General features: G+C 32.0%; 1 protein-coding gene across 1 annotated transcript; it reads right to left on the reverse strand.

Moving 5' to 3' along the window:
• Positions 1 to 3,739: 3,739 nt before the first annotated feature.
• Gca (grancalcin) lies at positions 3,740 to 20,553 on the reverse strand. The gene is made up of 8 exons (XM_027938015.2): positions 20,418 to 20,553; positions 17,218 to 17,373; positions 12,782 to 12,851; positions 9,094 to 9,137; positions 8,658 to 8,805; positions 5,439 to 5,552; positions 5,078 to 5,136; positions 3,740 to 4,417 (listed from the first exon to the last, which is right to left on the reverse strand). The coding sequence occupies exons 1-8, from the start codon at positions 20,442 to 20,444 to the stop codon at positions 4,391 to 4,393; spliced, it is 645 nt and encodes a 214-aa protein (XP_027793816.1). The 5' UTR covers positions 20,445 to 20,553; the 3' UTR covers positions 3,740 to 4,390.
• Between the last annotated feature and the right edge of the window lie 1,364 nt (positions 20,554 to 21,917).

Genomic DNA, 21,917 nt, shown 5'->3' on the forward strand with positions numbered 1-21,917 from the left:
TAAGATTTTAAACACCATGAGAACATTTGCCTATGTAATGAATGAAAAATTAGCCAAATTCAAGTAGCAGATACAAGGGGGGCTGATCAGAACACAAGTATCTTAGCGTTAAAAGGCTAAATATCATCAAACATTTCTGTAAGATTAATTATCTCTTGCCATAAGATAAATTTGAGGGTCCTGCATTTAGATAACTATGGGAAAATTAAATATACATTTAAAAGTCCAGTAAATCTTATGATCATTATTAAATGACTTATAATTTTGAAAACAATATGGATCTTTAATCAATGTTTCTGGAACTTTCATATTCACACTATTCAGGCTATCCTTTGAAATTTCAGTGATCATATCAACATAAAATTTGATTAAATAATACAACCAACTAAAATACAAATGACTATATGCATGTATCTATATATCTATATATACATATATACACATTTATATTTTTATGCTTAAGGGAAAAGGTTGGAATTCCTCCCAAATGTATCAGAACCTGGAACTAATCATTCCTGGCAATACATGCCTCTGAATATAGCTATTTAATGATGTCTAGACCAGTTCTTCTTGGTCCCTGTAAGATTCCCAAATTGCCACCATCTCTTGATGTCACAGAAGTGGCAACCTGAAAATATAACTAGCACATAGGCAAAGGTCCTATCTATTTTTTAACTAGAGCACATCGTAATGATATAGAAGTGCTACCTAGGTTTACTTGCTATATATTCTGATATACAGAAGCAAACCTGAGTTTTGAACACATGCAAAATAATACACAAAGCACATTGCAAGCTACTTGGATAAAAGGGATATTAAATATATAATAAAGCTCTTTTCTTTATATGCCAGAAAAATATGTTTTAAAACAAGTAGAAAGAGACATGGCAGGAAACAATCAAAAGCACAGATTTTTCTGACAGTTTCCCCTGAGTTTCCCAGTATTTTTCTGGAAGGTAGTTTTGTGCTCAGTACTCTAAATCACAGGAAATTTCTAATTTAATATTTGTATATATGTGATGATTTGATCTTATTCTAGATGATAAATCATCTGAACAATATTCATTTAAAACTTCAGGCCTGGGATAGAGCTCAGTTGTAGAGCACTCATCAAGTATGTGCAAGGCCCTGAGTTCAATCTCCAGCACTGCACACACAAAATGTACAATTAAAACATTGTCTACACTGTAAGTTCTAAATATTTTATATGTATCATCTAATATTATGTGTATACTCTAGACATACTATTAGATAATACCTTAGCATCATGCATTCATTTGAAAATGCTTAATTTACCATGAAATGATTAACAATAAAAATGGGATCTCTTAATACAAATTTCAAAGTAATAAAATACCCCCAGTTGCACTTTAAAGTTTAAGGGAAATTATGTGCTAACATGAAAGAAGTCTTGGATTCTATTCCAACAGATTTAATTTCAAGATTTTTAATAAAGTTATTCCTACTGATTCCAAATAATACTGTCATAAACAAAATAAAACATCATTTTTAAGGTTGTCAAAACACAAAAGAGCATAGAAAAGCACATTTCTGACAAATAATATTTATTTTGTTTGTCCAGTTTAGTAATGCCATAAGATTACAAATAAACTTGATTTGTATATTTTAAATAAATAATCACAAAATTATTTTGTTATTTTTTAAATTGCACAGAGTTTAAACTACCTTAATAAAATCTACTTTCTTTCAGGGTAAATGCCTTTTCTGGAAATAAATATATAACTTGACTACATTTTTTGTTACTTTTTTTGGATGCATGCTTAAAAAGATTAAATGAGCACAGTCCTTGAAATTACAATCAAAATGGACCAAATGAAAATTCCCATAGTATTGACTTCCCCTTGATGTAATTTAAAATGTGTGAACTGCCACTCAAAATAGAAGTGCAATACCTGACATTTAACCATTTGGCAGTCTTTTAGATATAGGTGAATTAATGCACTGTTGTTTGAACTGAAGCATAATACTATATATGTAATAAATTTTGTATGATACAAAACTTTACAGCAAGCTATTTGAATGTTTATTAAAAAAATTCTCAAAATGACATGGAAACATGTTTACTGTATAAATAAAAGCACTTATACATTAAGAGTGTACATTATTCAGTAATTTACATCATCACAATTGGGGTATAAGTTAACCAATACAAACTATCACACACTATTTACATTGCAATTGTGTCCATCATAAAACAAAAAAGATATCTGTTCACATTAATTATGTTAACAGCATCAAAAAAGTGAACTGCATTTCTATACAAAAATCCTGATAAAAGATTCTCTCTGCCTAATGTGTTTATAAGATTGTTAATTTGATTATAATATAAAAGAACTGCCTGATGATGAAGCTAGATCAGAATGGAATATAGGTTTTGCTAGAAAAAAGGGTTCTGTGGTCAACATTTTGGAATAACCTGAGTCAAACCATGATAATTTGACATAACCATATGTACCTATGCATATTTTCATATGCTAATGTATGTTATTAAACTCCCTGAAGATGAGAATTTCCAATTATGTTTGGCCATGGAAACTTCGCATCTCTCAACACCAAACTGCATAGAAGCATCTTTAAAAAAGAATGAGTTAGGGAATTGTGTGAAGAGTTCTAATACAAGGGTCATTTGGCAGAACCTTTATGAACAATAGTGTATGTTAAATTCAAAGTTTTACCCCAACTGTGAGCCTCCAAGTTAGGAACACTATCATAACTGACCACAGAACAGCATACTAACTTGATAATGTATCACCTATAAGTTAAGGTTCCAAGTTCCTGGGTTATATCATTACCATTATTCAACATGAATGATCACACTATCTGGTTTCTTTTTCCTGCAACTTTTAAAATTATACTTCTGTATTGTTATGACTCAGGTAATGTCCTCTCACATTAATAAATATATGTCCATGAAAAATAAAATAACAGCCAGAGGACAAAACTATACGGATTATTTTTGACCCATTCTTATCAAACTAAGTGAATTTGACAGCAAATTATAAAAAACTATCAATGTCAAATAACTATACATTTCTTCCTTTCTATGATTTTTAAAAGTAAAAGGTGATTTTCTATTCATTTATAAGAGGGTTTTTTTCCAAGATGGACTACCACCCATCTTCCATCCTTTACAAAATATGGAGTTTTTAAAAAACTGTATGTTAATTTGGTCACCAGCCAGACTAAAATTATATCAATTTATAGTAACCTTCAGGCTGGAAGATGTTCAGATAAAGTGTGAGAAAAACATGTGGTTTATTAAATCTTCATTAAGAAAGACTTAGGTTGTTTGCCAAGAAAGAAACTACACTAATTATGACAGCTTATGCCAGGGATCTCAATGTTAAGAAATTGGTGACTCTGCTTTATAATTTCTGTGGTAAAACCACCAAGAAATGTTGTTGTGGTGTCTCCTATACCCAATAACCCATATTACAAAGATATACAGAATAGTTATTGATTTGCTAATATTAAAGCCACTTGCTAATGTAGTCAAATAAGCCAAACTTACAACTTTGTAATATCTAAATAGAGGCATAGCTTACTTGATTTAGAACTTTATAAACAGTTAACTAATAATAGCAACTCAGTTTAACAACAAATTTAAAAGTTGACGATTTCTCAAAAATGTGTCATTCCCCCAATCTAGACTTAGAGAAAAATGAAATTTCAGGTTATGTATGTTTTCACTAATGAAATACAAGGCAGAAGGAAAATCTGGTTTTTAAAGAACTTTTTATTTCACAGTAGACAGTAAAATATATTGAAGAAAAATATGCAGTGCAAAAAAATTTTAAAAAGGAAAAGCAATGCCTACTGTAGTTTTTTCTATAGATTCAAATTAGGATACATTTGTAGTAACTGCAATTTTCTTCTTCATAGGCAAAAACCTAAAAGGTTATGTTTTTTGATTATGTGATGGCACAAAATCCCTTCTAGCTGACCCTCAAACACCTACCTCTACAAATATAATTCAAAAGTGTAATCTGTATCTCATATAAGTATAAATTTATCTAAGCTTTAGTCACTTGGCTTCTTTACATAATCTTACATAATTTCATTAGTACATTCCTCTAGGTTTTCACTGTTAAAAATTAAGGGTAAGACGTTTTGACACCAATTAATTCTGTGCCAATATCCTACAATAGTGTGCAGATATTTGCAAAATGATAACTTTTGAAAAAAAAACCTATCTATCTCTATCTTTTCTTGCTTTGAACTATGGATTAAAGAAAAACACATAGTTAGGGAAAATATTAAACAAGTAGGATCACAAAAAGTACCCAAAGTTTTAATTTAAGTTAGTCCAGTTCACTTCTTCCAAGCAAACGAATTCACAGTATTTCTTCTGCTTTCAAATACAAGGCATTCAAATTACCATGGTCCCCTGCAAAAACTAATTATATAAGTAAAATTATCATATGGTAACAATAAAATGCTTTTTAATTGATTACATTGCTTAACAGATTTTTCATAACAGGAAATGTTTAAGAGTTTCTTAAGGTTTGTAATTGAAGCCAGTATATACTAGTAAGGTATTGCTGATTCTATGATTTATATCAGTAAATATAAAAAAGCAGAACCACAATCCTGAAACATGAAAGCACACGTGAACTATCACTTCCCAATAGCTTCAATTAAAAAAAAAAAACACAAAACTAGAATCATGTTAACAGTAAACATTTGAAATGAGGAAGGAACAGCTTTATAATTTGTCAGAAATTAAAATATCCCATCTCTCTGAGAATTAAGATCTGTCAAAATAAACTACTCTTGATGGAAATGACAGTTTTTAACCCTTAAAGATTATTTGGAAGATAAACTGACCAAAAACCGGTCATGAAATTTTAAAGTACATTTAGGTTTAAAAAATGAAGAAAAATTGGTATTTGTAGTAATTTTTAATGTTATCTATGCATTCAGCTGATAAATAAAAGAAACAATATGGTATATAAAATGAATTACTTCCCACATTTATACCCTAAATCACTTACTTTTTTTGACAACTAAGAACACATTTAGAACACAGTAGCAAAGTGGCAAGCAAGATACTTACGTCATCATAAATTAAGTTCACACACCCTTGTTGCAAGTGGTCTCTTCTCCTAAAGAAATCTTTACACAAAAAATACTTTTAATATTATAATTTAAAATCTATAATTTCAAATATATAATGTCTCCAAGTACAAAGACTGAATAATTTCATATTTGATTAAATCTAAAGTGATTTAATATTCCAAGCAACTGAGAGATGAAGGAAACTCCAAAACTGAGCTAAAACAATTTTCAACATTTTTATTACTAAATATTGAAAACTTAAAACTAATTAGATGTAATAGTAAATAGGTAACATAGAAAGGGTGGACATGTTATAAGGAAACAGCATAATACTGAATCAATTTTTAAATGGTCAGTACCTGTCAATGCTCGAAGCTTCACACAGCAAGCAACGTAATCATCAAAGAAAATTCTGCCATTCTTACTATAACGTTTAGCAATAGCAGTTAACGTTTGAGGACTCAGCCTATAGCCTAAAAAAACAGATCAGTAAAGTATAATTTCTAAAACTAAACAGCAAAAGAACACAGCAACATTGCCTTTTCATTAATGAAGTCATAACATAGATTAACTTTCAAAAGTCATTCCACGAAAAAATATTAAAAATAAAGCACATTAATATTAAAAAAGAATCAAAGGCTTCATTATTAACACTACTAAAGAATACACAAACATCATAATTCTATTCTCACTCAGTAATAAAGTAAAAGCTAAGGAAAAAAATAATTACCTTTTTTTAAATGTATTTTGATTTTGATATGTATAGGTGTTTTTCCTAGATTTTAACCTTTCAATATTTCAGTTCTGTTTTTATAGTTCCTAATGAACATCAAAGCAAACTAGGTTCAGTGGTCCACAAACCTGTAATCCCAGCTACTCAGGAGGCCGAGGAAGGAGAAACACAAATTAAAAGCCTGGGCAAACTAGAGAGGTCCTGTCTCAAAACAAATGACTGGGGATGTAGCTCAGAGATTGAGACCTTGCTCAGCATATGCCAGGTCTGGTTCAATCTCCAGTAATGAAAGAAATGAAAGAATATCAAAGCAAAGATTCTTAGTGATCTTTTCTATCAATCAAATCCTACATTTCCCATTGACTCTTTTTTAATTTGTTCTTATTAAATTTACATGACAGTGAGTATATTTTGACACTTACATTGAGTATAACTTATTCTAATTAGGATCCAATTCTTGCAGTTGTATATGATGTGGAAGTTTCACTGATCATGTATTCATATATGAATATAGGAAAGTTATGTCTGATTCATTCTACTGTGTTTCCTATTCCCATCACCCTTCCTTGGGGAACAAAATGCTTACTCCAAAGCAGAAAAGAGCTGTGGATATAGCTCAGTGGTAGAACACCTGCCTAGAAATCCTGAGGCCCTAGTCCCTGCCACTCCCAAAATAACCTAAAGTGTTATTCTTCCTTGTCTTCCAAACTTTGTTTCGTCACACGTTTTTTACTATTTCTTTTTTCTTTATTCCAGTCTTGTTGTCTCCAAAATTCTTTCTGTGTACTCCTATCATCAAAATGTTTCTGATCATTCACCTCCAGTATCTTTGTGTTCTTAAATTCTATACATATATTGTTTTTTTCCAAGAAGACACTTATAAACCATTTTTATTATTAATTATAGGGAAGTAAGGAAAACAGCATATTTACATATATGTTTACAAACATTTCTATAAGAAGATTTATTTCTTTTCAAATTATTTTTAATTTGACAAGATCAAAAATGATTTGTCATGTACAGTGAAATCTGATGCCTTTAAAAACTTATTTCTTCCCTTTACCCTTTTCCTTAAATTCAATGCTCTTTTTTTTTCTCATTCCACATTTTTTTTTTTGTCATTCCACATTGGTGCATTATAAAATTCAATACTCTTAACAGGCTATCTAAATTGGTAGTGACATTTGGAAGGACAATGAACTAACTCAGTGTGGTATGATTGATTGCAAAGCTGCTCTGTTAGGAGGTAAATATCTGTGGCAGATAAAGTATTCATTCTCTGGTATCTTCAGCCATGATATTCAAAAATGGAGACTGGAGCTCAGGTGATTTAATACCCTACCCAGCAGACCTGTGTATGAGCACAGTAACAGTGTTGGGCACATTCTCCCATCGTGATGTTCTAGCATGATTTAGGGGCCCCTCCCTCCAAATTATCACTAAACTTCTTCCTTCCAATTTTCCTTCTCTTTTCTGTTTTCCCCTTCTCTTTCTTTGAAACATATTGGGAAGAAAACTCCTATAAGTATGCAGTTAGCTTATATTATTAATTAACACCCGTAGCTTTAGCATATATTACTGTTTGACTACTTACCTTTTACAATATACATAAAAACTGAAATTTTAAAATAATGAGATGAAAACCAGAAATGTTAATTAATATGTTATACTTGCTATACCCCTAGGATGGTCCTTCAAATTTAATGAGATGCACCAATGTAAGAAGAGAATGTTCCATCTGCAGTTGTAATAATGTGTAACATAGGAAACTTGTTAAAAAATATAAAATGAGAGAAATAGCAAAACATGCAAACTACTATAGTTTTATGAAAATGCATTTTGAGTACGATCTGGATAGGTACTGATAAAATTCCTAAAATTTTCCCATAGTACTCTCAGCAATATCATTTGAATATTTCAGTCCACTTCTTTCTTACATTTAACTGTCCACTTGAATGCTTAGAAAATGTTCTTTTAGTCTAAAGATTATATTAATTTTCTAACATTTTCCTGAATAAAAGACCCAGTTTAATCCATTAGGTATTAAGGCTCTATTAATGAAACTATACATTGTTATATGGCCAGTACTGTCCCTAATAAATAAATTATCTATTTAAAACATAAAACAAAAATATCACTAGTTTGAGTTCTTTAAATTGTATTTCAGATAAGTCCCTGTACATTAAGTCCAGATGTTAATTTTCAAAAAGTTAATTTTTATACAAACATTTTGATTAGAAATAATTACAAATAAAAGTACAGGGTAAGAAAAATAAAGTTTCTTAAAACTGAATTAACTGTAAACAAATTTAGCAACTTTGTGTATTTTTCTCTTTCAAAAGCAGACCATGAAAGAGCCTTAGCTTATTAGAAATTATAATGAAATAAAGTTACATTCTTTCAAAATATTCTAAAATGCCATCTCCCATTTTGAGGTATATTGTTACATTTTTGTGTTTTATTATGTAAGTGAAGAAGGGGAAAAGCATGGTTTTGGGTGCTGAAAAATTAAACTCTGATACAGAAATTTGTGATTGAGATTAATTTTGTTCCCAAATTACTTATACTTCTCAAGTAACAAAAGAATACAAGTGGTGAGTATTAACCATTGAAGAATAAATTTAAACATACCCAAGAAATTTAGAATAAAATGGAAGATCAACATTTAGGAAAAATTATAGTTAATATAATTTTGACGTTGTTAGTCAGAATTTACCTGCAACTTTACTTCAACTAGAGAACTCTAGTGAAAAATATAGCCCTCATTATGGTAGTAAACTGAGAATTAAGATTCATATGTTCAAAGATGACCTGTACAGACTTGACAGAATTTTAATATTCTTACCCATAATAGCAATGGCTTGACTCAGCTCATGATGCTCTACTGTGCCACTTCGGTCTTGATCAATGGTCATGAAGTTCTGTTTCCAGGCATTAAGAGCTGCCCAAAGCTCCTTGAATTCATCAAACCCCATTTTTCCTGTGTAATCTCTCTAATAGTTTTGTTAATAAAAATAAGTTTTGGGATCTGAGAAAATGAACCTGACCCAAACTCTGTATCATTGGCTAAAAAATAAGTATGCATCTACAAAGGTAGTCTAAATCAGCATATGAATAGTTTTCTGCATAAAAACATAAATGTCTATAGACAGCTAACAGGATCTCAAAAATATTTTTAAATTCTAGTTTACTAATTGGTTGTCATTTAAAACTAACAATGGGCTTAATATTCATAAAGTAATAACTATATTCTAGTCTTTTCTATTTTCATTCAAGGATACATCCAACATGGCAATCATAATTCTGCAGGTTTCCAAACTGAAAGCTGAAAGACAGTGAATATTTAACTGAAGTCTGCTCAATTTTGTCTATGTAAAATTATGACAATCTTTATTTCCAAAAGAAAATATTTTAAAATTGCCCCAAATACACAATCACCATAATTAACAACCTTTTTTGAATGTTCAGCATTTGTAGGAAAAAAAAAAAAGGCAAAAAAATTACTGTCTTCAAATTACTCGTCTCATGAGGGATAAGCAATTGCAAAATAATGAAAAATTATAGAGCTATAGGTGTCACAGGTGTTTAAAGCACATGGCTTTGCCTGGGGCCTAGAGACAGGAAGGGCTTCAGTCTTCCAATACAAATGCTGACTAGGCTTTAAGTAGACGCTTGACTTATACTCAGAAATCACAAAGTGTAAAAGATTTAAGAGTACTCATAAGTAGCATATGAGTACCTCAGAAAAACAAATTAGAGCCAGATACTAACCTCTTCAATACCACTCAAAAGACTAATTAAGGTCACTGAAGAATTTTAAGAAGCAAAAGAGAAATTCTATATTTTCCATTTTAAGGACTTTAGCTTACAATGAATAGACTCTAAAGTGAGATGATACAGAGGGAGGAAAAGCATTTGGTGGCTTATTTCAATGACCAAGGAAGAAGGAAATGAGCCTCTGAGCTAAAGCCACTGTCCCCCTTTCCCACTGCAAGGGGGAGGGGAGAAGAAAGGAAGAAGAAACCAACACAAACTATCTTAAAGTCAGGGCTTATTAGACATAGTAACACTTTCACACTGATAGTACTAGAAAGAGCCCACTAGATAAACTTCAATTTTTCTAATCCTTATCACAATTTCATTCAACCACTATGCTGATTTATTTTGAGAAGAATTACATCACCACTGTTCACTTAGGCCTACAAAACTCTTACTAGAAACTCATTAATATGAATGAGTAAGTGGATAAATAATTTTTAAAATTAATTTCACTTTATGCTACTTGATGACATATTTTTAAAGTTTTAAAAAGAAAATTACACCAGCTAAATTTTAGACTAAGGATAAATTATAAAATATTCTACAAGTTACAAGAGATGATTTTCATGAAACATTTAATAAAAACTGCCTGTGCTAAAGTTATTGGTAACAGTGTTTTTGAATTGACAACTCAATGCTGAATGAGAACTCACTATGAATTAGGTAGTGAAAGTTATGCGATTTCACGTAAACCAAATGCATAACAGTCTTAATTTTTCAAATAAAGAAACCGAGGCCCAGAAAGATAGATTCCCATGTTCAGAGCTAACAAATAGAAGAATCAGGACTAAAGTCAATGTTCCTTCATATAAAAACTACTGGAGGGGAGTTGTTAATATAAAAAATTTCTGAAATGGTATTCCACCTTTTGGCCAAGTAAATAATATCCATTTTGCTTTAAAATTAACTTGACATACATTCACAAAGTGGGAGAATCAGAATGGGTAATAATACATGGCCAAAATTAAACAGACAAATAAGCACATCTTCAGTCTGAGAATATAATCATGTATGTAAGGTTAAAACATTTTTGACAAAGAGTAGAGAGAATTTTAATTCAAGAAAGTTGATAGGTTTTTACTTCCTCCCCACAACCCAATAGAATGGACAGCTATTTTAAAATATAAAAATCTATAGAGAAAAAGAGAATGAGAGAGGAAACAACAGGAAAATACATTGTAAGTTATAAAGTCAAAGGACATGAATTAAGTAATGTTTACTCAAAAAGAGAAAAGCTCAGAAGCAACTTAGTTACCTTAGGAAAGACTCCAAGTGTAATAAATTGAATTGGCAGTACTTCTGAAAACATGAGTGAAGGTACAAATACAAACAGAATTGTGTAACGTCCACATAGGAGAATTTAAAGCCCCCAATCACCTCCTTGTCTCTATTTGGTTAGATAGCTCTGACTCCTAAACCTAGCAGAATTTGGTTCTCTGGAGAATTCTCTGGACTGTAGTATATCAGGCACAGCTGGGATGGGATATCTACTAAACACAAGGCAATTAATTGAATATTTACAAAAGTTTTGAGAACCCTGTGGACTCCATTTCGTCTCCCTTGCAGTCAGAAGATAAACTGGATAATCATCCCCAAAGGAAATCACTAAAGATACCAACACTCAAAGTTACACAACAGAACTGCCCAAATGAAAAACCATGCACTGAAGCCCATGATCAAAATTTAACCATGATGTCAGGACTTATGATCAGCATTTTAGCAAAACATGAGCAACAAAAGTATCATCAAGCACCTGAGAAAAGACATGAAAGATAACCAAACAAACAAACTGGGGATATAAAAACAATTTGTAAGAAATAACAGGCACAGGGAAAGAAAAAACTCAAGGATATTAATAGTCTTTGAGAGAGTTAAAAAATTATAGTCAAAACAAAAGACTCAATAGAAGTTTTAGAAAATAAAGTTGAGGACATTTCCCAAACAGTGTAAGAATAAAAGAGGGCTGGGGATACAGCTCTGTTGGTAGAATGCTTGCCTTGCATGCACAAAGCCCTGGGTCCAATCCCCAGCACCACACACACACACACACACACACAAAAAAAAAAAGAATAAGTAGAAGACCTAGTTCAAATAACATGCAATATAGAAAGAGAAAACATCAGTGAAGAAAATTACCCATAACTAAAGTAAATAAGTTTCCAGAGTAAGCACACATGCACTGAGTTCCCCACAGAATACCACTAAGTAAAGCATTATGGAATTTCTGAATACTAGGAACAAAGAGAAGATCTCCCAAGCTTCTGGAGAACAAAAGCAAATCACCTATGGGCCAGAAGTGAAAAGATATAACAACAATGGAAGCTGAAAACAATTAAGTAATACCTCTAAAATTCAATATGAAAATGATTTGTAACCCAGGACTCGATACCTGACCTAAAATCCCTCCATTCTGAAGACAGAATTAAATCTTTTTAATATACATAAGGTCACCAATATTTACCACTTTTATTTTACCTAATGATAAATTTCATTGAAATAAGGGATTGTATTTTTTTTTAAGTGGAAAGCAAGATGTCAGGAGATTGAGTGAAGAGGCCAACCAACTGGAGAAAACAAAGACAGCTCCAGAATGAAGGTGAAAGAATGCCAGTATGAGAATCACACACAAAAAACAGAGCACACTGGAAAGTTCCAGGTTGATAAGAAAGATAGAATACTTAACCTTATTAATTTCAAGAAAAGCAAAAAGTTATATAAAAAGGAAAAGTAATCATATATTGTCACAAGACAAAGTTATAAACAGTATGTACATACCAAAAAAAACTACTGATTACCTAACCAAAATTACCATACCACCATATTGTACTATGGGAGACTGGGAAGTATTCCTGTGTGAAGGGAAGGGACAGGGTTACCTCAAGGTTGAAAGAGAATTTAATCCTCTCAATTCGAAAAGAATCAGCTAAAAAGAAGCCTCTTATATAAGTGATTAATGTTGGGAAGAAAGGAATGTACAAGGAACAGATTATATTCATAACTGAACCATTTGGCTGAACCATCTCTTTAAACCATGTGCATGTATAACTGCTATGAAATTTTTAAATATGTACTCTAATTATGGGGATACAAAAAACTAGAAAATGAATATCCTATTCCAATTTCAACAAAAGGGGGTGGGGAAGATCTTACGAGAATAAGTTCCACTGATTCCAGACTGTGTCAAACATTTCTGAAGTTCCTCAGCATCCACTTCACCATCCTGTTAAAACAATAATGATAACCTTATTTAATGTTTAGTTATATAAAAGCATATTAAAATGTTAATTAACTATGGTAGCTCAATCAAGAAATATGCATTTCTCAGAATACTGGTATCAACTTCAAAATTCTAAAAAGAATTATCAACCGCAAAAGCATATTACAGAACATAATGCAATGAATCATTTCCTCTACTTCTGAAAAAAACAGCATATTTGCTCTGTTCTATCACAATTCAAAACAAAATATTGTGAAAGTCATTGAATCTCTAATTAAAATAGAAAAATCCATAAAACGTTTTTAAAAAGTTCTCACAAACATTCCCAGTCATGGTCATTTTTGGAAGGAACTATGTCTAAAGAAAAACTTCATATTGAATGTTTTACTGGCAGGGAAACATATCCTTTTCAATCTAACAATTACCTCTAGTGAAATTTTATAGTCCTCTGTATTGTGTAGCTATTCTGATTAGTGTCCAAACATTCTTGTTTGAATTTATTGGAAATGACAATGGAAATGAAACAGAGTATTCTCCTTACGTTTCAGTGCCTAATCCTATTTTCTACACAAATATACAGTAAGGTAATTCACTTGGAAATATCACATACATTGGCACAGATGCAAAACAAGAGCTATGAGAAAAGATTAAAAAGGTAAATTTAAGACACATGCTTCATAAAAAAAGAAATGAATACTTTAGAAAAAACTTCTAAGAAGTATTTAAATAGTCACATTCTACTAGATCTTTAACAATGAACCTGCAAACACAATTCCAGTGGTTCTAATAGAAATTTAAAAATACTGAGTAATATTCTTCTCAATGAAGCATCCTTACAGTCGTCTCTGCTTAGAATATCTGAGTGCTCCTTCCTAGGTCCTACATACTTTGGGGATCTTTATTAAATTTTAAATTCTATAGTAATAAAATTATACCTTAAAAAATACCTATTTCCTTAGACTTGTAGCTACATTACAAATACTTTCTTCCAGTTATAGGAACTTTAGAAGAACTTTGGGGCACATTTTATTTAACCAACATTTATCCACCTCCCTATTAGAAGTCCCGAAGCAACTGTTTCAAATGATTATTATATTATAAACCTCTTTCAAAAACTTCATGTTCTGAGCAAAAAGTCATTAGTAAAACACTCTACTAATTAATTTGGAGAGCTGCCACTGTCAATACCATTTCCGTGAAATAACACACAAATGCCATGCTACTGTCAATGATGGCACACCAAATTTAAAAAGACTCTTTTACAAACTATTAGAAGAGGCAAAGGAAGAAAATGACTTATCTTTATTTTTGATTTTTTAAAAAAATGTCTTTTAGCACACAAAAAGTGATGTAGTTATAAATTATCTTTTCTTTAACTCTTCTTAAGTGGAAAAATGCCATTCTACTTGATGATTAAATTAATGAGAAGTTACTGAGCCTCATGAATTTTTTCCCATTTATAAAAACAATGTATCATGTAGAAAGCACAAGAATGCAAAGAATGGAATGTACAGACCACACAAACATGAAGTTTTCAAGAAAAATGTAAGTGTACTGAAAATCTACACCAATCCAATTAAAATGAAGAGCAACAAATCCTACATGTCAGATGATATTTTCTGTTCAAGCATCAGTCTATTCCGTAACATTTCACACAAAAGTTTCTCACCAGCCTCTTCCGTAATATTTCACACCTTTCCCAAACTGGGTATTTCTCTAAATTCTACACTTCTAGACAATGAAGAAGGAACCAAAAGGTGTGGAGGTTCTTTAGGATGAAAGAACATTTATGGAAAAAGCAGACTTGGAAAAAATGATAGTTGAAAAGATACAAAACAAAATTTATTGTAAATTTTAGTTGAAACACATAAAAGTTATTTTAGGATCTTTCTTATGAATGAAATGGAAACTACAAAACAGCTCACTATTTCCTCTCACACAAAATAAAACAGCTTTAAACTCTGTGTGCCACATTTCCATGTGCTCATTTATCTGCAAAGGCCTAAGCTCCCCTCACCCACTGCTCTGCCTAGAAGGATACACTGTAGATAAAAGTCAATTATATGTCTTGTTCTTCAGAAGTGAAGGTGTACTCTTCCTAAGAAAAACAATATTTACTATTTTACCAGGGTTAAGAATCAGATGCTATAAAATGTAGGACATCATCCATTAATTGCCTCAAGAAGTCCCATACAGTGGGACTCTGATTTTATTTTTTCTTTAGACTTCCTTTGGAATTAGGGTGTACTACTTTCGTGGCACATCAATAGGTGAACAAGAACCTTCACATGTTCAGCTATATAGAAGTTCTCTGAACGCCGTCTTTTCGGGTTCAGATTTCATAGCATCAGCATGATTGCTAATAGACTAGGTAAGAAAATCCAGCAAGGCCTAAAATTCAGACTCTACTTGGCCTCTGTGTAGCATTCCTTCCTCCAGGGTTTGGGAGAGAACTCCTCTGGAATAAGAGTCTTATGACCTCCTGTCAGGTAAGGTAAATCAGAGAATAAAGAAAATTATGGCCATATAAGAACAGGGAAAAGTTTCTGTGACTTCCTTGGGGAAGAGAAATTCTAGTTTCTATGCCCTATATCCTGCCTCAGGGAAGGCATTATGAGCTAGGAACCATGGAAAAAAATATACAAAAATATAAATAAATATATAACACATATAAATATCAAAATGTGTGTATATGTTATCACACTTATATATGTAAATATACAAATATGTATCGCAATTATATTCTTTCCTATCTTCAATACTCAACAATTCTCTTATAAAAAAATGCAACTGATATCTCATAAAAATGGATGTGATACATACTTCCATTAAGACCACTCGAACTTTCACAAGATAATGAATATAAAATTACTTTAAAAGGAATAAATTGTGGTATAATAAACAGTAGTTGCAATAGAAATAAAGAAAAAAAACTTTGCCTGACCACATAATTACTTATTATCACTAAAACTTTGCATGCAAAACTCACGTACCTGAATTGGCAGGTTCATACTTCCCGATTGGTCATAATAAAGCCTGCCTTCTATATACTTATTCAAATTTATTAGAGATTAATAACATGCTAATACTATAATATATCATTAAGATAATAATTTCTGTAATATTTTGTTAAAAATAGAAAAATATGCCCTAATATGATTATATAGATAATCTTTTTGAAAGACTGGACAGTCATATAAATTTAAAAAATCACTAAAAATGACATAAATCCTTCTGTGGAAAAAATGTAATTGCTCAACTTGAATAAATTTATGATATTTTGAGGTGATTTCCTATTTATAATACTGTTTGACATACGTGGGTTTCAAATTACACACACACACACACACACACACACAAACACATACACACAAACACATACACACAAACACTTCTTTTTAATGGAATGAATGGCAAAGTTAAAATATTGTTCCCTAGACTAAATACTAATTGCTGTAAATATCTCTTACCTTCCCTTAAATTTATAACAGTCATCCTTGTTTGCTATAAAAGGATGTTCAGACTAAATGTAATTAGCTTTAGATTATCAATCTCTCCAAGGGAATAGAATTCTTCTCATTGTCAAACATAGGGAAGATATTAAGACGATTAAGTGAGAGATAAGATAGTTCAAAATAAGAAAACATCTAAGTACTATAATACTTATGTTTTGATGATGTACTTAACTACTAGTAACAAAATCCCTTTGTCAAATAATGTCAGCAAGAAAAGTGTTGGTCTATTTTCTGCAGCTATATAACTGAGGCTGTGTAACTTCTAAAGAAAAGAGGTTTGGTTTTGCTTATGTTTCTGGAAGCTAGGTAAAGCACAGGCATCAGCTCTTCTTTGTAAGGACCAGGTGTGAAGACCAGAGACAAATGTGTGAGAGAGAAAAATGGGAGGTGACTGACTCACTTCAAAACAATCCACTCCAATGTGAAATAACTAACCCACTCTTTCAAGAATCACCTTTATCCTCTGATGAAGATGGAGCCCACATGACCTAAAGGCCTCTTAAAGGCACTACTACCTCTCAGTACCACTGCACTGGCATGTAAATTTCAACATGAGTTTTGGTGGTGACAAACAACATCAAACCTTAGAAGACATCCTACTATGTAAGGAAGAATTAGATTTTTCTACTTTGAAAATCTTTCCTCTTTCAATTGATTTAAAGTGACTTTTTAAAATAAAATAATTATGACTGCCCTCATCTCAGGTCTCAAGAACAAAATCAGCCTAGAAAAAATTTAAACATAAGTTCCATATGCATTTAAACTGATATACTAAGTGAAATACTTGACATTTCTTTTGAATACCAATCATTTTTTTTTAAACTAACACTTGTGCAATAATTTTAGCACCTTACCTGTCCAGCAACAGCAGTGAAATAATTCCACATAGCATCATCAGCTGAAGAATAATTGTCTGAATATGCTGGGTACCCAGAGTAACCACCAGGGAGCATGTTTGGACCTGTTCCTGGCATTTGCATTTCTGGCATCTGACCACTAAAATTTCCAAACTACAAGAGTAAAAGAGAAGAAAATAAATAATACAAAAATTATCCATTAAAGTGGCTTCAAATAAAATATGTATTGAAAGTCCATTGAAAAGTAAAAATATAGTTACCAAAAGCTCCCAAACATAATTATCACAAAAGCTTAAGCTACATAATACTAGGTAACTAACATTAAGACAGAGTTCATTAGTATTTGTTATTCAGCATTAAAAGTAGTTAAGAGCTAGAGGTATAGCTCAATGGTAGAGAGCTTGTCTAACATGTGTGAGGCACTGGGTTCAATCCTCAGCACCACATAATAATAAATAAATAAAGGTATTGTGTCCATCTACAAGTAAAAAATTTTTAAAAAGTAGTTAAAAAGAAAAAAAACATCAGCCACTAAGAACTTAATTCAACAAAAGAATATAAGGTATAATTTTTAAAGTTTACCATCATCATCAGTGAAATAAATGAAAGTAAAACGTAAGATTTCACATATAGTGAAACTCAGAATTATACCTCAAGACACATACTTAGAAAAAAATGTGGTCAATACAATGAAACTGGGACCTAATCATGGGAAACTGCTTATAGCTCAAATATCCTCTCCACCATAAAAGATTTATTTTTTAAAAAATTAAGATGACAAGAAAAAAATACAGTGACAACTCTAATAGTCCACTCCAATACTAATAAGAAAAATAATAATACCAATGAAATAATAATATTAGGCAGTTAATATTTATTGAGGGCTTTTTATATGCCATGTACCACTCTAAGTACTTCCATTGATTATTTCATTAAATTTTCACAACTCCATGAGATATAAAAGTATTTTGTTCTTTTTGCAGTTGAGGTTCTGAAACTTCAAGATCTCCTGACCTGGTCAAGGTCAAATAGCTAGTAAGAAGTAGACCATGTATTCAAATATACTTACCCTCAGAGACATGTGGATAAACCCTATCCACATTTATTTCATGCTATGGCTATGGTTTCTCTCTTATTTACTGTTCATTTTGGGACATGGCATATGCTTTTAATACCTTAGAAAAACATTTTGCTCAGAATTTTTGTGAGTCCAGAGAGAAAGAAGTAGTAGATTATAAACTCATTCCATTAAACAAAAATCTTGACCTGAAGGCTGAAAAGAGGTTGCCATAAGACAGAAAGAAAAAAGAATTTCAAGTAGAAGGAAGAAAAAAAATATAATGAAAATATATATAAATTAAAATTTTAAATTTTTTTTCCTGTGAAAATTTTTATTATAAAATTAGTACAATGAAAATAATACAATTTTGATTAAAAAAACTCTTACTAAACAAGTAAAAAAGTATTAGAAAAGCATTTAAAAAGATGAATCATTTACTGGGTCAGATAAAAGTATACTTTCAAAAAGGTCTAACAGCTACCATTTTATATTTTGTTAAATATAAAAATATTAATTTAGGTCTATATTGACTATAGTTAATATGTTTCATAAAACAATTTTAACTTATAAATATATTCCAAATAAAGAAATAATGCATATTTTACCCTTGGATTTTATTCAATGTATCTTAAAAGAGTTCCACTGAAAAGTGTTAATTTTACTAATCTATATTGCTTTCTTTGTTTGAGGGTATTTTTGTCCTAGCTACTAATAAGGAGTTGGAGAATAGATGTGAAGAGCTGTTTTTATTAGGATAAGCAGAAAAAAAGCATTTAAATGTTTAAAATATGTTCAGATGTTTCCTTCCATTAAACACAAGCACTCTGATAAAAATGGGGGTAAGGAAGTAACAAATCCTTTCAATTAATATGTTATTACAGATGTTTCCTTCCATTAAACACAAGCACTCTGATAAAAATGGGGGTAAGGAAGTAGCAAATCCTTTCAATTAATATGTTATTACTATCACCATCATCTCTACCACATACATGAAATTAGGATATCCAACTAGGAGTAAAAGTAACATATTTCTAACAGGGACTGCAATCTAATTAAAATATGTAGAAGGTAATGAAATTTAAACTGCCTCATGGATTCATGCTATTTTGACTAATTTTGAAAGAGATTTTACCTTCCTTAGGCACCTTAAACTTCCTTAGTAACTTAAGGACTGAAAGTAGACATTAGAAAGTAGAAGATGCCAGAGGGAATTCAGGCACGTTTTCAAGCAACTCAGTTTAGGAACAAGTATGTGTCAGAGTTGAGAGCCTGGAAATCCATTACCTTAAAAAATGATTCTCCCTTAGTTCCAAGGATTAGAATTAATTCCTTTGAACACCACTACTATACACTAGTGTCAATATCTGGATTAAAATTAATAAAGCATAATTTCCATTTTTAGGTTTTAAAAAAAGTTAAAATAAAAATAGAAAACAGGCTACCTTCTGCCTGCACCCTAGTGGACCATCCCACACTCTTTGTAAACAAAAAGTATGCTCCAGGCACTTTGAAAATTACTGATAAAAATGTTGAAGACTTGGAATTCCTTTCCAAAAGGAAGGTACTAGCCACAGGATACTACAATTAAGAATTCTAACTCCAAAGGTGATGTAGAAAAAACAATTACATGAGAAAGAATAATCTTCACAACTTCAAAAACAAAGTCTAGAAAAACAGATTGTCTTTGCTCTGACAAAAGGTATCGGGGGCATTTAGAGTTCATCTTAACGTATTTGTAAGGAGTTTTAAAAATGAGAAGTGGTAAAAATAATTTCAGAAAGAGGATCTGTAACAAAACTGCGTGGAGCAGGGGTGAGAACCCTATAAGATTATTACAAAAGGAGAAGGATGTTTTATTCCTCGGTTCCAAGAAAAGAAATTTCAAAAACACAATTCACATGGCAACGTCACACTGAGGGTCGACACTTAAGGGTCCTCAAGGATCGGAACACCTGCAGTTCCATTTTAGCCCGCCCAGCCCCTGTTTCCAGCACTACTCAGAGTTCTGTTTCAGGCCCTCTAGTATCAGTCACCAGAGAAGGACGCGGAGGCAGTGGGCGGACCCGCACGGTGGCAGCGCCCGTCGGGCCACACACCCAGCGTGAACCGAGGCCACGAAAAAGTAACCAGGACTCACCCCTCCTCCATATCCCGGGTAGGCCATGAAGAGCCGATCAAGTGTCACCCAATAGTCACTCTTGAGTTGGCGTTCGCCCTGGTGAGAAAAGCGGGGAAGTGCAGGTGCAGCTCAGGCCGAAAGCCACCCAATCCCCGCGCGTCGCGTTCGCGCGTTCAAGCCCGCCCCCTGAATCCAGCCCCGCCCTACCTAGTTCCGATTGGCTGAGTCCTGCCTTTCTCGACCACACTGCGGGAGCCCGCCCCTTCTCGGAGTCTAGCCTCACTCTCCTCAGTTCTGATTGGCTATCAGGTCTCTTGGCTCAGAGAACCTGTTTGTTCAGCTCTTATTGGCTCACTCAAGTTCTTAACCAACTCACTCCGATTCTCTAAGCTATTGTTTCCTAAAGTTTCTTTTCTCCCTAGAAAATCAAAACCGGGCAGCACACTTCTACTCTTAGACTCTTCTGCGCTTAGACTTAGTCATCTTTGAATTTCAAATTTTGCAGTTACTAATCTTTGCTTTTGTGTAGTATTGATGTCACATCAGAACTTTGAAGTTGTGACTATGGCTATGCCCCAAGGAGAGTACTTCTGCATTAAACCCCAATTGACTCCAAATTAAGGAGTCTGGCCACAATTGTCAAACGTAACAAATAAAAACATAGGATATCTAGTTAAATTTGATTTTCAAGTAAATAATTAGGGTAAGTCTCAAATATTACACACACGTACACTTATATTTAGAATTTTTTGCTGTTTATAGGTCAGTAATGCACAGTGTCCTGTATGTTATTATATTATCTGGCAATCCTACCAGTGACTCAACCTTTGGAAAACCCTTATTAAATATTATCTATACCAAAGAATATTTTGCTCTTTAAGAGTTAATTTTTAATTTTGATTTTTAAGTAATTGACAAGTCTGCTTTTATCTAGAATACAAATGAAATTTATAGCTCTGAGTTTAAAAGAACAAAATAGTCATAGTTTCAGTTTTAAGACAAAACAAAGATGATATTATTTCAAGTTATCACTGAAGAATAAGAGAGGAGCTATTTCAAAAATAAGGATGTTAAAAAGAAGTGTTAACTATTAGCAGATGAAATCAGTCTTGCAAAGCTTAACTATTGTTTAGCTACACCACAGAGGAATATCTTGCACCTTGTGAAACAGTTTTACCAGGAAGAGACAGAGAGAAAGGAAGCTTGAAAATGTACAAGCTATTCTTGAGAAAGTGTCAGTTCCTCTGACACAATAAGAAATACTTTACCAATAAAGTTAAATTACTGGGATAAATAAATAAGTAGAAAAAATGGCAAATTCTACTTGGTAGCAGAAAAGAATGTATGACTCATTAAGGTATCAAGTGATAATAGAAAGCTGAACAAATTGTTGCCAAGTTAATACACAGAATTAACTATATATTCAAATAAATACTTAGGGAAAGATTGTCTACATTTACTATGTTAGTCTAAATCTAGGATCTGAACTTTGGGGTATCTTCATTACAATGATCATAC

Source organism: Marmota flaviventris, chromosome 11 (genome assembly GCF_047511675.1).
Source record: "Marmota flaviventris isolate mMarFla1 chromosome 11, mMarFla1.hap1, whole genome shotgun sequence".
NCBI classification, from domain to species: domain Eukaryota; kingdom Metazoa; phylum Chordata; class Mammalia; order Rodentia; family Sciuridae; genus Marmota; species Marmota flaviventris.